A 15,582-nucleotide genomic window follows, 5' to 3' on the forward strand; every position below is an offset into this window, starting at 1 on the left:
TAGTCCCCCATTTGTTATTCCGTCCATTTGTTGTTAAATAAATAGACAATTCAGTAATTTTAATATTGGCATCTCTTTATTCATAGACATGTGAAGTGCGAAATCCCTCTTTTTTTTTACGAATTACTCCCAGAATCACTTCTAAAGCTGCGAATATAAAATTTAATTCGTAGGTCTGAGAGTAACTCTGGGTGTAATTCATGTAAGAAAGAGAGATTTCTCACTTCGCAGGTTGAAAGTAAAGAGAGGTCAATATTGATATTATTGAATTGTTCTTTTATTTAACACCAATTTGACGGAATAACAAACGGAGGATTAAATTGAGCGAAACACAAAAGTCTGGGACTATATTGGGTCACCAAAGTCGTTTAGGACGAAATTGAGAAAAACCACTATAGTCGAGGACAATTTTGGGTATTAACTCATATATAATTATATAAAACTATTTAATATGTATCCTTAGCATAGTTAGTTTTAGTAGTGATAATTTAAGTGAAAGGCCAGAGGTTCAAGACTTAAGTAGCAATCATTATTCCATAAACCATAGACCATAGTATATATATTTGTGTGAACCATAAATAAAAGAGTTAATACCATCAAAAGTCCTCGAGTTTGGCGATTTCGTCACATTTAGTCCTAAATTTTCAAATCAACTATCCGTGTTCCTTCGAGTTTTGAATTTCGACCTGCAAGAGTCATTCTGTTAAATCCACCGGCTGCGTCGTGAAAAGTAAGGGCAAAAGAGTCTTTTTATGTCCAAACCAACCAAAACAATTGATTTTCTCACAAGAATTAGCTTTAATCTCCATACTCAATTGGAGTGTGCACTGCACGCACCTATTGGGCGCAACAGTTGTTGCACACCACAACTCTATGTAATAAATTTTTCCCTTCTCCCAAAAAGTGAACTCCACCAAAAAACTTGATTTACAATATAAAAAAACATAGCAAAAAACCTATTCCCGCATTAGATAAGAACCCACCATGCCACCATTGATTTTTTATTCTAAAAAAACTAAGCAAAAACCAACTAATGGTGATGTTCTTAGTTCTCTCAATTTTGAGCTGATCAACTATGAATATCTGAGACTAATTTACTACTGCATACCCTCAACAATGACCAATACAACAATTCAGTTTTCCTCGTCACTAAATAAAAATTGAAAACTTCAAAATGGATTGTGATGGCCCAAATACCCAATTGTTATACCATGGAGCATGGTCCATCTTGTATCATTGATCCTGATCCAAAACTTATGTGTATGCATGTAATATATTTTGTACATGAAGCTAATGGTTTGTGCCTGTAAATAAGTTGAAGCCATATAATATGTTAACTATAAATACATAAAATATTTTGTAGTAACTAAATACACATAAATGTAGTTAACATATTTTATACATGTTGTTAACAATTTACGTGTCTATAGTTAACATGTTATGTGCTTTCAATAGATACTAAAACAGTTAACTGCATGGTCTGCGTGTACAAAATACGTCAACTGCAAAATACTTAATTTGAAGAATTAATTATCAAAATGTCACTTGACTATAACGAAATTACTAATTTAGTCCTTGACTATTTTTTAACCAATTAAGTCCCTCAATTTTAAAAATCATAACCAATTTGATCATCCGTTTTTTTTTTTTTTTTTTTTTTGTGAGATTGATGCCCCTACAGTGGAGCATTACCTAATCCAAAGATGAGGCGTGTTACAAGCATCATAATGGAGAAGCGTAGTTAGCTCCGTTGGGGCGTCTTCGAGGATTGTCGTCCCCCAGTCGACCTCCTGGCCTAAGTTAGCCAGCCAATCAGCACATTTGTTCCCCTCCCTTTCAATGTGGGATACCCGGTGATTTGGAATTCTATCAAGAAGATGCAAACAATCTGAGATGAGAGTGTCCAACGCGTCCCTCTGTTTGAACCCGCCATTGAGAATGGCCACAACCGCTGCTGAGTCCAACTCCACCCATACCCTATCCAGACCTTCTTCTAAGCAGAGCTGTAGACCCTCCCTTAGGCCCCACAGTTCCGCCGAGAAGCTATCAGTAAGGCCGACTTTAGTCACAAAACCCTTAACCCAACGTCCATGGTCATCACGAATGAGCTCGTCGGCACTAGCCATCCCGGTATTGCTTTTCATCGCACCGTCCGTGTTGAGTTTAACCCACCCCGGTTGGGGATTCGACCAGCTGACCCATTTGTGTTGGCCATGTACTGATCCTTTATTGTTTACTATATAACAACGTGCCTCCAAGGCCATGCTGCGTGCTGTTCCAACAATCTGCACGACAGTGTCTCTTTTTTGGTTGAAAATGAGATTGTTCCTTGCTTTCCAAAGGAGCCAAAGGATGTAAACAAACGTAGAGCTCCAGACTGTTCCATCTTGTAAAACTTTGTTGCTTTGACTGTTTTCCTTGATCCACGTACTGATGGGAGAGTAGCGCACCAGCCCAGTCCCTCCTCCATCTTTAGCTAAATCCCAGCATTCCTCCGCCAGTGGGCAATCTCGAAGCAGGTGCGAGGTTGACTCTTCGCCAAAGCCACAGCTTGCACAGCTGCTGTCTGTTGTCATATGGCGTTTCATTCTCTCCAAATTCGTCAGCAGTTTGTCCTTGAGAAGGAGCCACACGAAAGTCTTCACTTTCTCCACCACCTTGAGTTTCCAAATCCACGCCCAGTTCTCTTCATCATTAGGGGTACCTACGAGAGAATTATAGGCCGAGCTTACCGTGAACGTACCTGAGGTGCGGTCTGACAAGACGAGCCTATCTGTGGTGTTGCCATCAATAGGGATGGGAATTGTGCGAATCTTGTTAATGATATCTTCCGGTAGGGCCTCTCTCAAAGCAGTAACATCCCAGCTCCGGTCAGATTTAATGAAGTCACTCACCAAAGCATTAGCGAATGTATCCGGGATGTTAAGATTATCATCAAGCCCAAGTGGTTTGTCGTTGATCCACCAGTCAGACAGAAAGTGAAGGGATTCTCCATTTCCCACTCTCCACCGGGCCCCAGCTTCAATGACTGATCTTCCTTGAGAATGCTCTTCCACGTCCAAGAGGCTTTAGCGGGGGCGGTTGTTGTGAAAAGATTGTCCGCCTGAAGATATTTATTTCTTAAGGCAATAACCCACAATTTCTCCGGATTGTTCATAGTTTGCCACGCAAGCTTGACCAGGAGAGCCAGATTAAAATCTTTCGCCATGCGGAGACCCAGACCCCCTAGATCACGGGGGGAGCACACCTCGTTCCAATTGACAGCGTGGATTTTTCTAGTCGTATCGGTTGATCCCCAAAGAAAGTCCCTGCAAATTTTGTCAATATCATTACACGTACCTGTTGGAAGCGCCATGGTTTGCATGGTATACACGGGGATAGTAGCTAACGCCGACTGGACCAGAATTCTTCTACCTGCCAAGCTTAAAAAGCCAGTTTTCCAATTTGCTAACTTTTTGCGCATGTTGTCAAGGATATAGGAGAAGTGTCTTCTAGAGACTCTCTTTTGAAGAATGGGGATCCCCAGGTACTTACCAAGAGTGACCGGGATGTTGGACAAGGACCGCACTAAACGTTTAGTCCTGTTAGGGGTGTTGGGGGAACAGTAGATGAGAGACTTACCCAAATTAACATGTAGACCTGACCTCCGGGAGAACTTCCCCAAGCAATCGATGATGACCTTAGTTTGCGCTTCGGTGGCCTCTCCGAACAACATCAGGTCATCTGCAAAGAAAATATGAGAAACACATGTACCTCCTCTGTTTAGGGTGACTGGTTTCCAATTCTTGTCTCTAGTTTCCACATGAATGTTCATTGAAAGTTTCTCCATAGCCAAGATGAAAAGGTACGAAGCTAGTGGATTTCCTTGCCTCAGGCCTCTCCCCGGTGTGTAATTTGGCAGCTTACCCCCATTCCATAGAATCCCTATCGTACTTTCTTTGAGAGAAAAAAGGACGAGACTAATAAGCTGTCTCGGGAACCCAAAATCCTGTAGAGTATGTTCAAGGAAGCCCCAATCGATGCTATCATAAGCTTTGTGGAGGTCCACTTTCATCACCAGTGACCCTTTTTTACCTTTCTTATTTCTCATGCTATGCATGATCTCCTGTGTCAAGACAATGTTGTCTAACGTGGATCTCCCTGGAAGAAAGCTGTTTTGATGGGGACCCACAAGCTTATCCATGAGCGGCCTCAATCTGTTAACAACAACTTTGGTAATAATCTTGAAAACCACATTAAGAAGGGTAATAGGTCTAAAGTCCGCAGCACTCTCCGTATTGTCTTTTTTGGGAATGAGGGTGACAAACGATTCAAGAATACCAACCGGGACCCTACCTGTGGTCAAGGCTTGATTGACAAGATCGGTGATGGGATTGCTTACTATGTCCCAGAAATCTTGGTAGAAAGCAGCCTGAATGCCATCGGGCCCCGGGTTTCCCATCCTTTTCATACCAAACACCGCTTTTCTGACTTCTTGAGTGTCGGCTGTGCGGGTCAAACAATCGGCTTCTGTTGGGTTTAGGCTATAGCCATGGTGGCGATCGGGATTATTCCGCTCAACTTGGTTATCCCTGCAGAATAAATTTGAAAAAAAAATTAATGACATGCTCTTTAAGAATCACAGGATCGAAGTTCCACTCACCATTGATTTTGAGAGCTCTGACTCTCCCTCTATTTCTTCTGATCACAGTGGACTTGTGATAAAAGTTGGTGTTTTTGTCACCATCTTCAATCCAGGCCCTTCTTGATTTCTGAAACCAAAGCAGTTCTTCCTGTGCCAGGGTCACACTAAGCTCTTTTATGAGCTTCCTTTCAAGGACTTGGAGACCACGGGCAGTATTATACCAAGGTGATGCTTGAATACCTTGAATGCGATTTTGGAGGAGATTCTTTCTCTTAAAGATGTTCCCGAAGACCTCCACATTCCACTTTTTACTCTGAGTAATCACTTCGTTGATAGCCCCTATTACATCCCCCATTTTTTCGGCCCAAGCAACTTTCCAGACGTCTTTGTAGTCGTTATGGGTGAGCCAGGCCGCTTCAAACCGGAAGGGTCTCTCATTCCTATTAGGAGCCGAACCGGCCATACTAGTGAAGGAGATAGGATGATGATCGGAGTGAGTTCTAGTAAGAACGTAAGCCTTGGCTTCAGGGAAGGCGTTTTGCGCTTCCAAGTTCCAAAATGCCCTGTCTAACTTTCTTCTTGTGACCGTCCTTCCACCGATTTGCCTAAGCCAAGTGAATTTTGGCCCTGTAGAGCTGACCTCCATAAGACCACAGTCCTCATAGGCTTTGCAGAATCTAGTAACGTTATTCATATTGACATGATCATTTCCCCAATGGTCATTAGGGGATGCTATGTCCTTGAAGTCTCCGAGCATAATCCAGGGCCCCACAATGGCACTCCCAAAGCTCTTGCACTCATTCCAGAACAACTCTTTAGCTTGAGGATTTGGTCTAACATAAGCAAAAGAGAGATGGAGATGCGAGACCCCGGTCCCCTTCACGTTGCAGTGAATGACTTGTGAATTGCTTCTAACCACCTCCAGGTCAAGCCTGTTCTTATTCCAAACCAGAAGAAGACCCCCTGCAAAACCAAGGGTGTTAACAGAAAAGAAATTATCAAAACCAGAATTACTCATCGCTTTGAGAAGATTGTCGGCCTTATTGGTCTTGGTTTCCAGGAAACAAATAGCCCCCACGTCCTTCTTAGTTAGGAGGAGTTTAGCATGGCGGATAGTCTCCCGGTTCCCAACACCCCGACAGTTCCAAGCAATGACAATCATGATGAACCAACGGGAGGCGAGGGAGTTAGGCCACCGCCTCCCTCACGCGTATTTCCTGTAACCTGGTCCGAATTGTGGACAACGGCAGCCTGGCTTGTCGAGCCAAAAACTGGTATAGAGCCAAAAATGAAAGTCTCCCCTCCACTGCCTTATGCACTGTCAGCCGGCGGTCGGTTTTTCGCCGCCTTATCAGGACCAGTGTTCTGATTAGCTAGCGTGGTATGTTTGGATTTCGGGGCAGCTTTTCCTTTCTGTTTCTTTTTCGAATTCTTCTTGATATTTCTGACCTCTTCTTCCACCCGCACAGGGGTTTCATGCAAGGTACTTTCATCCTGCAAGGCTGTAAACATGTTAGTATCAATAAAAGAGGGAGATGGGGTACCGACAGTGGGATTGATGGAGACTGTATTATCCTTCTGAGCTTTCTCGCCTGCCATGGACGGTTGCTTCCCCTTCCCAGCGTTGGTTTTCTCCACTTGAGACTTCCCTGTCGGCTTGGAGCCCTTGTTTCTCCCCACCTCTTTGGCTTTTGCATTCTTGTTGCTGACTATCATCCAGGAGCCATATTTTTCTGGCACTTGGACAATTATGGGATCCGCCGAAGGCCTCTCCTCATCGACGTTCATCTCCGTAGCCGGAGGTGATTCAGTTGGAGTAGTGTTCAGCGAGTGATCTTTAGAACAAGAGGCCGACACATGACCAACTGCACCACACCCAAAGCAGATCGTATGGAGACCCTCGTAAGCAACCTTCTGGAGCCAATCATCCACGGCCACCATCGATGCAAGCGGTTTGCGGAGATTGACTTCTATAGCCGCCCTAGCAAACCTCACCTTATCAACATCTGTCGTCGTTTTGTCCACCTTAAGAAGAGTACCAACAGGTTCCAAGATTTCTCTTAACGCATCCTCCCGGAAAAGTTCCACGGGGAGCCCTGGTAAACGCACCCACACCGCCATCTTTTCAAGAGTGGCAGTTTGGGGGTCGTAGTTTGGTCGCTATCTTTGCGGAATGACGTAGCAATCGAAGATCTTCCACGGCCCATCTAGAAGCACATGTTTGTAGTCGATTTCCAGCCCAAATCTAGCAATATAGTGCCCCATACCCAGATCAAGTATCTCCACCTTACCGGATAGGTTCCACAAGCGGATCAGCCGCTGTTGCACCACCATGAAAGCTGGTGGTTTGCCTAAGAACCTGAGGATAAGGGACTTGCGCCAAGGTTTTTCTAAGTCCGCGCGGAGCTCTTTGGATAGCCTCACGACTGGGACTCCTTCGAAGATGATGTTTTTAACCTTCTCCGGTTCCCTTGGAAGGGAGTCCTCCAACCAGTCCTCGTCGGTTTGTTCCTCCATATTATCGTTATCCAGAGTGGAAGATGCCGTTACCGCCTCAGCAAAAGACCGTTTCAGGACCCTCACTCGCTTTCTCGCTGGTGAACCCCTTCCCTCTCCCCCCTCCACCGCCGGTGGGGGAGCTAGCGACGGCACTCCGGCCGCAACCTCCATGGAAGGTTCGCCTTCAACGGCAACTTACCAAAGCAGAGAAGAAGAAAAAAGGAAGTTCCTAGAGAGAAAAAAAATTATTATTAGACATTTAATCTCCATACTCAATTGGAGTGTGCACTGCACGCACCTATTGGGCGCAACAGTTGTTGCACACCACAACTTTATGTAATAAATTTTTCCCTTCTCCCAAAAAGTGAACTCCACCAAAAAACTTGATTTACAAGATAAAAAACATAGCAAAAAACCTATTCCCGCATTAGATAAGAACCCACCATGCCACCATTGATTTTTTATTCTAAAAAAACTAAGAAAAAACCAACTAATGGTGATGTTCTTAGTTCTCTCAATTTTGAGCTGATCAACTATGAATATCTGAGACTAATTTACTACTGCATACCCTCAACAATGACCAATACAACAATTCAGTTTTCCTCGTCACTAAATAAAAATTGAAAACTTCAAAATGGATTGTGATGGCCCAAATACCCAATTGTTATACCATGGAGCATGGTCCATCTTGTATCATTGATCCTGATCCAAAACTTATGTGTATGCATGTAATATATTTTGTACATGAAGCTAATGGTTTGTGCCTGTAAATAAGTTGAAGCCATATAATATGTTAACTATAAATACATAAAATATTTCGTAGTAACTAAATACACATAAAGAGTTAATCAACGATTTGGTCCCTCAATTATTGCCAAACTGTGAATGTTGTCCTTTAATTCCTTAATCATCGATTTAGTCCCCGAAAATAACTGTTTTTAGTCATTTTAGTCCCTCCGTCCGTTTTCCGGCTACACTCCGGTTAGACCTCCGATTTACCAGGGTCATTTTTGTCATTTCAACAGTCTAAGGTGTTGTTTGGCTTGTGTTATTCCTTGCGGAGCCTTAGACTTGATCCGTATAGTGCACTTGAACGGGCAAGTTGAGGAAATTGCGCATCCCATCACCGCCGGCGAGGTTCTCAACAACAACCCAAACCACGTTTTGAGTAAGCCCAGCAGCTCTCAAGGCATGGTTCGCCGGATCATGATCCTCTCGCCGGAGTCTGAGCTCAAGAGAGGCAGTATCTACTTCTTGATCCCGGCGACTTCTGTCCTGGACAAGAAGAAGAACAAGAAGATCATCCATCCAGCTACCAAAAACCCATCCAAGAAGATGATGAGCATGAGAGTGTACCACGTTAATGCCACCGTCGTCGGAGAAAAAGTCTCGCCCGATGTCGTGCCGCCGTCGGAGAAGAAGTCATTTGTTTATTCACTTCGTACTTGCTTAACCCACACTTTGAGTTCGACATCTTTCTCTTCCATGGAATCTTTCTCTTCCATGGAATCACAAAAAAAAAAAGACAATATTGTCAGAAAGAAGGAAAATAATATCTTTTGCTTGGACTGTTGCGTTGCCATTTGCCCCCATTGCTTGACCCCTCACCGCTCCCATCGTCTCTTGCGGGTTTATATATAAAGATATCACATTTTACTGTGTGGATGATCGATTATAGATTATGAATTTGTGGGTTCTTGTGATAGGTAACAAGGTATATCTACCATGATGTTTTGAGGTTGAAGGATGCTGAGAAATTGCTGGACTGTGTTTCTGTTCAAGTATGTATCCATTCATTTCTTGATTTTAACAACGTTTGAGACTTGGGATTTTTGTTTGTTGTGTTTAGGCTTCCTTTTTTCGTGTGATTTTGCAGTCTTATATTAGTAATAGTGAGAAAGTTGTGTTTCTGAATGAAAGACCGATCACAAGGCCTTGCAGAGGCTATGCAAAGCTTTGCATTATCTATGACAGAGCCGTTCAAGAATCGTTCCTCTTCTGCTCCATCTCCTGCAAGGTTAAATCTTTACTTTTTTTTTTTTTTTTTTTTTTTGCAGTGGTGATGCCGGAGCCGGGGTTCGGAGATGACCTGTTCACGCCGGAGACCGTCCACGAACCCACGGCTTCCATCAGCGCGGGCTCCGCTTCCAGCTTTTCCGCCGGAGGAATCGAGTGCCGAATACTTGGTAGCATGCTAGAACCGCCGGAGAAATATTCCTTGGAGTGAATAAACAAATGAAATGACAAAAATGACCCTGGTAAATCAGAGGTCTAACCGGAGTGTAGCCGGAAAACGGACGGAGGGACTAAAATGACTAAAAACAGTTATTTTCGGGGACTAAATCGATGATTAAGGAATTAAAGGACAACATTCACAGTTTGGCAATAATTGAGGGACCAAATCGTTGATTAACTCTACACATAAATGTAGTTAACATATTTTATACATGTTGTTAACAATTTACGTGTCTATAGTTAACATGTTATGTGCTTTCAATAGATACTAAAACAGTTAACTGCATGGTCTGCGTGTACAAAATACGTCAAGTGCAAAATACTTAATTTGAAGAATTAATTATCAAAATGTCACTTGACTATAACGAAATTACTAATTTAGTCCTTGACTATTTTTTAACCAATTAAGTCCCTCAATTTTAAAAATCATAATCAATTTGATCATCCGTTTGTTTTGTCATTAGACGTTCGTTAATTCAGGACAAAATTAGTAATTTCGTTATAGTCAAGGGATTATTTTAGTAATTAAATTTTCAAAAAAATGGTGCTTGTAATGATCGAAATGGTCCCTTAACTATAGTAAAATTATCAATTTAATCATGAGTTAATGAATTGTCTAACGACAAAATAAACAAATGACTAAATTAGTATATTGGTTAAGATTTTTAAAATTGATAGGACTTAATTAGTCAAAAAAAAGTCAATGACCAAGACAATTATAGTCAAAAAAAAATTATTTCTATAATTAACTCTAATCTAAATGTTATTTTAGACCAAGAACCAAAATGAAATGAAAGGAGACATAATTTGCCCGCAAACGCCACCTAATTTCTTCCCAAGGGTTTAGCAGAATCTCCCGTTCGCGAATTCCGTTACAGTATCAACTCCCGAGATTATGGCGGCGGCAAGGGCGGTGGTGCTTCCCAGACCGGTGACTTTCGTGACCGGAAACGCAAAGAAGTTAGAGGAGGTCCGAGCCATCCTTGGAACCTCCATTCCTTTCCAGTCCCTCAAACTCGACCGTATGTCCTCAAAATTCTCTCTTCTTCATTTCTAGTCTTACATATGTGTATATCTATCTATACGCACGCGCACGAACACACATATTTATATATTCCTGGATTTTATTTTTATTTTCTTTAATATTTATTGAAATACAGTACCAGAGCTACAAGGCGAGCCTGAAGAAATCTCCAAGGAGAAGGCTAGAATCGCTGCTAAAGAGGTATAATGCTTGATCCACCCGTGTACAAAACTGTAATGCAGAATTGATATTGCGTTTTCATTTGCTTAAGGCTATGTATGTTCTGTTTTTGGCAAAAAGAAGAGGGAGAAATGGAAAAAAAAAATTATATATCTTCATTGCAATTTTTGGTATTCTTTTTGAAGTGGTTATTATACATTGGTTGGTTTTGTTGTTGAATTGGAAGGTCAAGGGCCCTGTGCTAGTGGAGGATACTTGTCTTTGTTTCAATGCGCTTAAGGGTCTCCCAGGTGCTTATATCAAATGTCACATTCATGCTTGTTTGTTTTATTTATACCTGCTTTGACATATCTCTTTGTGAATGGTTGATGATGGAATGTTCAAATTCTTTCGTTTTGTTTTTGCAGGGCCTTACATGTAAGTTTTAACTTTGTGCTGATTGTCTGGGGAAGTGTTGCTTTCGTTATTCTGATGAGCTTACAGTTTTTCCACTTCTTTAATTTCATTCCCTGTTGGGTGTTTATTCTTATGAAGTCCAACTAGTTACTAATGATTTGTTTGTTGTTTTGGGCATAAATTACTTTCACCTTTGGTTTCTGATGTTGTTAATGGATTGGAAATTGCATCGGCCAGCAAGTGGTTTTTGCAGAAAACTGGACATGAAGGTAATACGTTATCACCTTTCATGCACGGAAACTATGTATAATGTCTTCTCCTTCTTCCTATCACTTAAAGGTTTCTACGTTTTCTAGGTCTCAACAATTTGTTAATGGCATATGAGGATAAATCGGCATATGCTATGTGTATCTTCTCTCTTGCTATTGGACCTAATGTGGAGCCGATTACATTTATTGGTAAAACTTTGGTAAGCCTCCTCGCTCTTGTAAGTTGTAACCAAACACATCCATTTAATTAACATTTGTTTTAAATAGTGTTATGTAGCAGAGAAGCAAAGATTAGCACTACACTTGTTGTTTTCATAGGTTGATCATTTAAATTTCTAAATGAAAGAATGGATTGTCTTTTCTGTTCTAAAAGTGGAAGCCAGGCAATCAAGGAATTGAATAGTACTTTTAATGTAGTTTCTTTAGCATTTTGTGTGTGTTTAATAGTACTTTTAATGTAGTTTCTAAATATATAAATTTTGTATACTAATACTGAACTTAATGTTATGAAAAATTGAATTAACTTCAATTAAGTCTTGTTAACCGAACCAAACACATAAAATGAGACGGAGGGAGTATCTTGTTGGCATGACCTTAAAGAGTTAATGCCCTCCGCTAAAGATGTTGCTTAAGTAAATATTTTTTATGTCGTTTTGACCTTATGTTTGCTACAAAGTGCTTTTGAACTTTCTCCATCCTCAAGTTAGAAAAGCATTTTTGGATTTCTACTCAACTTCATTGCCAAATGCACAGTAGAATCCTTTCTTTAAGAAACATTAGTGGCATAAAATACATGAGACATAGGGACAAATTTTGGGCTTTCATTGGAAGAAGCTTGAATCATGGCTTATTAGCCAACGAGATTATGGTGTCACAGGTGCATACCGAAATGAATTGCTTAAAATATCTGGAAATTGAACACTTGCAAACCTACATTGAGGATCATTTCTAATTTCTCCCTGCTTTTGGGTAGTCTGATTTGCTACTATAAAATACAGTCTATGAGCCATTCCTAAGACTCTAAACATGTTACTAGTGTAAAATACACTGTTTCTGCATCGTAATAAGAAATATTGTCATCCTTAACATTGTATTTGTGTATGTATGGTGCTGCTAGAGTACTACTGTACTAGGCACATACTATTCCTTGAGATCTAGCTTCTCTTCTTATTATTTTCTCATTTTAGAGGCGGGGAATCATCAAAAGCTGGTTTTATATTAATTTGATGGCTTAAAATTTCAGGGAAAGATTGTTCCAGCGAGGGGACCAAATGATTTTGGATGGGATCCTATCTTTGAGCCTGATGGCTATGAGCAGACGTAAACCAAACGCTTCTTATCATGCTCATAAACTCTTGATGTTGAGTTAAGTAGTCCAACCAATTAAAGTGTGTGTTGTATGTGCAGTTATGCCGAGATGGCGAAGGAAGAAAAGAACAAGATTTCTCACCGCTCTAAGGCTCTTGCACTAGTGAAGTCACACTTTGCTGATGTTGGATATACCTTCCAGACAGACGCATCTACTTAGTCACACATGCAAAAACTCTTCAAAAACTATAACCATTGGAGATGCTTTTAGTAGTAGTACAACAATGATCAACGACACTAGTTGGTTCCACAGCATCCTCGGATTAGGTATTGGCCTATTGGGTAGAGGCCGGGAATTTTGTAACGAAGATTTATTTTTGGTACCATGAATTTTAGTTCTACTCTATCTAGCTTAATTAGTAGCATACATGTGAACAAAATATAGTAAATTCTTTCGCATATTTTACAACAGTTAGGAACTTGACATCACAATTTGATGGAACCAAACTAGAATTTTGATTAGAATTTCTTTTATTATTTTTTTAAAATTATTATGCTAACAAAATCCTTTTATGTAATTGATGGTACCACAACATCTTCAGATTTGATGCTTCTTAGATTATATTTTGATGCTTTTTTTACCATGAATATTCTAATTTTGGTACCACCCTAAGAATATATATAAAGACATTAAAACTCTTTATATTTAATGGTTACTTGATTTTTTTTTTTTTTTTTATAAATCAATTACTAATCAAATATAAAAAAGAACTAATTGAGTAACGTCACTTCAAGGCATAAATATTATTTCTTATCTTTTAAAACGAGCTTAAATTGTTCAAAGCTAATCAGCTCAAATTGAAAAGATTAATAAACAATTTCGTAAAAATTTAAACGAATTTTGAATCTTGTGGTCACCAAGTTAAGTATATGATGAATTGAGATGAGATTGCCCCACGAATGGCTATTCTTTCTTTTACAAAGGAAGCTATCTGGTGTGATGCATGAACAATCTGTATGTAGGTGGTGGACATAATTAATTATTCCCCAGAAAAGGAAATTGCAAATTCCACTGCCTTAGCTTGCCTGTACACTACCTGTGGCTGTCTGAAATCTAAAGCCAATAATAATATGCAGTGGTGCTACTTGTCTTTGAAATGGGAGATGTATGCATTAATGCATAGATTTGTGTGTGAAAGGCAGAAAAAATCCCCATCAAATGAATGAAGAAGGACAAGGGCACGTACAAGTAGAATATTTTCATTTTTTATTTCAAAACTTTACGTTTCTATTTTGGTTTTAAATGTTTTAACTATTGACTAAATAATATATTTTTAATTTTATCAAATAATAAATGTAATGTTATACTCTTAATTTTTACGCTATCTTGGTGTGACATATTTTTTTTTTTTTTGAAAAAACCAATCTGTCGATTGTATTAATTGATGAAAGCTATAATAGCGTCAGGAGGGATAGAATCCCAATACATAGAATGTTCCTGAGTAAAAGCTAACGAAGCTAAAGTATGAGCATGTAAATTAAACTGTCTAGGAACATAGCTTAACGAAATAAAATTAAATAAAGACATCATTGTCTTGCACTGGTCAATTATCAACCCAGCATACGAGTGAATGGGTGTAATTTGGTGGTGTATGGTGGATCGCAGAACCATACAATCCGTGAGCACACTGGCCGAATTAATATTCCTTTCAGCTAACCAGGACAGTGCCTCTTTAAAAGCCATAGCCTCCGCCATGAGTGGTGAAAAACAAACGGGTGATCTGCCATTCTTTGCTGCCACAAACAAGCCACCGGGCTCTAATAACACAACTCCATACGTAGCCTCCCCGGTTTCCTGCCGATACCTCGCATCTATATAGCATCGCATGTGATTGTCGGGCAATACCGGTTCGGATCGTGGCTGTAAATCTTCTCGCGTGGCCCGGCCGTGTACCGCACCATAAGCTTTCAGCAATGATGCCACCCCCTTCATAACAGTCTGCGGCCGTGACATGGCCCCTTCCCACACGGCGCCATTGCGGCTTCTCTAAATATTGTATAGAACTCCCACCAAAAGCTGTGTTTGTTCCTCGGTTAGAATTGCCATAGCCCCAGCTAACCATGTTGCAAACGAATTTGTAATAATATTCGTGATAGGTAATTGTGTTATATTCCAAACTAATGCATAATATTCACAATAAACTAATGCATGCAACACATCTTCATTATTTAATCTGCACATAGGACAAGCCGGGTCAATCTCCACCATCTTTTCAATTAGATTCGTGGTAGTTGGTAAAATATCACATACTACTCTCCATAAAAAAGTCTTCCATTTTGGTGGTACTTTCAATTTTCCACATCTTAACCCATTTATCAAAATCACATGGGTTATTCTCATAATCACCAACAATACGCCTGTAAGCATTCTTTACTGAATAAATACCTTTTGGATCACGTATCCAGTACCATGAGTCATCATAATCAGGCTAACAGGAATCATAACTATTCTGCTCACATCCTCAGGGATAAATAAATAAGATAAAATATGTGGATCCCATGTTTGTGTTTGTGGGTCAATCAAACCTGTCACTCGTGCCTCTCTTAACTCCTCAGGCATAATTGTTTGTACCAAGGGACTTGGATTATCCTGGAGCCATGAGTGCCCCCAAATAAGAGTTGTCTCACCATTTCTAATCCTGCATCTTATCCCAGCTACCACTATTGGATGTGCTGCCATTATACTTCTCCAACAAAAACTTGGGCAATTACCAATAGTAGCATCAACAAAACTAGAAGTGGGGTAATACCTGGCTTTATATATTCTTGCCACCAGGGACTCTGGGTTTGTCAAAAATCGACATGCCTGCTTGCCCAGCATAGCTAGATTAAAAGCTCTCAACTCCTTGAAACTCAAACCACCAAACTTCTTGGGGATACATAACTTATCCCATGCCTTCCAGTGAATTCCCTTATCCCTGCCACTTCCCCACCAGTATCTATTCATGGCTCTCTCAATTGATTGAAAAAGTGTTTCAGGTAGCAAA

The 15,582-nt window shown here is 40.4% G+C and overlaps 3 protein-coding genes across 4 annotated transcripts; 2 read left to right on the forward strand and 1 right to left on the reverse strand.

The window, feature by feature from the left end:
* Positions 1–1,688: 1,688 nt before the first annotated feature.
* On the reverse strand, positions 1,689–5,786 carry LOC109176414. The gene is made up of 3 exons (XM_019325845.1): positions 4,696–5,786; positions 3,138–4,571; positions 1,689–3,033 (listed from the first exon to the last, which is right to left on the reverse strand). Exons 1-3 carry the CDS (start codon positions 5,784–5,786, stop codon positions 1,689–1,691), a joined length of 3,870 nt encoding a protein of 1,289 aa, XP_019181390.1.
* Positions 5,787–8,314: 2,528 nt separating this feature from the next.
* LOC109176415 lies at positions 8,315–9,350 on the forward strand. Its single transcript, XM_019325846.1, has 4 exons — positions 8,315–8,551; positions 8,830–8,904; positions 9,000–9,135; positions 9,181–9,350. Exons 1-4 carry the CDS (start codon positions 8,315–8,317, stop codon positions 9,348–9,350), a joined length of 618 nt encoding a protein of 205 aa, XP_019181391.1.
* Positions 9,351–10,148: 798 nt separating this feature from the next.
* On the forward strand, positions 10,149–13,004 carry LOC109176355 (inosine triphosphate pyrophosphatase). Of its 2 annotated transcripts, XR_002053370.1 has the most exons (9): positions 10,149–10,380; positions 10,519–10,583; positions 10,789–10,852; positions 10,970–10,979; positions 11,196–11,227; positions 11,315–11,427; positions 12,471–12,547; positions 12,635–12,820; positions 12,860–13,004. XR_002053370.1 is itself a non-coding variant. In XM_019325797.1 (8 exons), the coding sequence occupies exons 1-8, from the start codon at positions 10,254–10,256 to the stop codon at positions 12,753–12,755; spliced, it is 609 nt and encodes a 202-aa protein (XP_019181342.1). In that variant the 5' UTR covers positions 10,149–10,253; the 3' UTR covers positions 12,756–13,004. The 2 variants fall into 2 exon arrangements, 1 of the variants encoding a protein (XP_019181342.1); XM_019325797.1 differs by having other exon boundaries at positions 12,635–13,004.
* Positions 13,005–15,582: the final 2,578 nt, after the last annotated feature.

This window comes from Ipomoea nil, unplaced genomic scaffold (assembly GCF_001879475.1).
Source record: "Ipomoea nil cultivar Tokyo-kokei standard unplaced genomic scaffold, Asagao_1.1 scaffold0706, whole genome shotgun sequence".
In the NCBI taxonomy this organism is placed as follows: domain Eukaryota; kingdom Viridiplantae; phylum Streptophyta; class Magnoliopsida; order Solanales; family Convolvulaceae; genus Ipomoea; species Ipomoea nil.

Excerpts from the sequence above, each read along its gene's own strand:
- LOC109176414 (XM_019325845.1), bottom strand. The coding sequence starts at position 5,786 with ATGATTGTCATTGCTTGGAACTGTCGGGGTGTTGGGAACCGGGAGACT. Across the intron at positions 4,572-4,695 it reads AACACCAACTTTTATCACAA|GGATAACCAAGTTGAGCGGA; the intron begins GTCCACTGTGAT and ends TTTATTCTGCAG. Across the intron at positions 3,034-3,137 it reads ATGAACAATCCGGAGAAATT|ATCAGTCATTGAAGCTGGGG; the intron begins GTGGGTTATTGC and ends TTCTCAAGGAAG.
- LOC109176415 (XM_019325846.1), top strand. The coding sequence starts at position 8,315 with ATGGTTCGCCGGATCATGATCCTCTCGCCGGAGTCTGAGCTCAAGAGA. Across the intron at positions 8,905-8,999 it reads TGGACTGTGTTTCTGTTCAA|TCTTATATTAGTAATAGTGA; the intron begins GTATGTATCCAT and ends GTGATTTTGCAG. Across the intron at positions 9,136-9,180 it reads CCTCTTCTGCTCCATCTCCT|TGGTGATGCCGGAGCCGGGG; the intron begins GCAAGGTTAAAT and ends TTTTTTTTGCAG.
- LOC109176355 (XM_019325797.1), top strand. The coding sequence starts at position 10,254 with ATGGCGGCGGCAAGGGCGGTGGTGCTTCCCAGACCGGTGACTTTCGTG. Across the intron at positions 10,381-10,518 it reads CCAGTCCCTCAAACTCGACC|TACCAGAGCTACAAGGCGAG; the intron begins GTATGTCCTCAA and ends ATTGAAATACAG. Across the intron at positions 12,548-12,634 it reads CCTGATGGCTATGAGCAGAC|TTATGCCGAGATGGCGAAGG; the intron begins GTAAACCAAACG and ends TTGTATGTGCAG.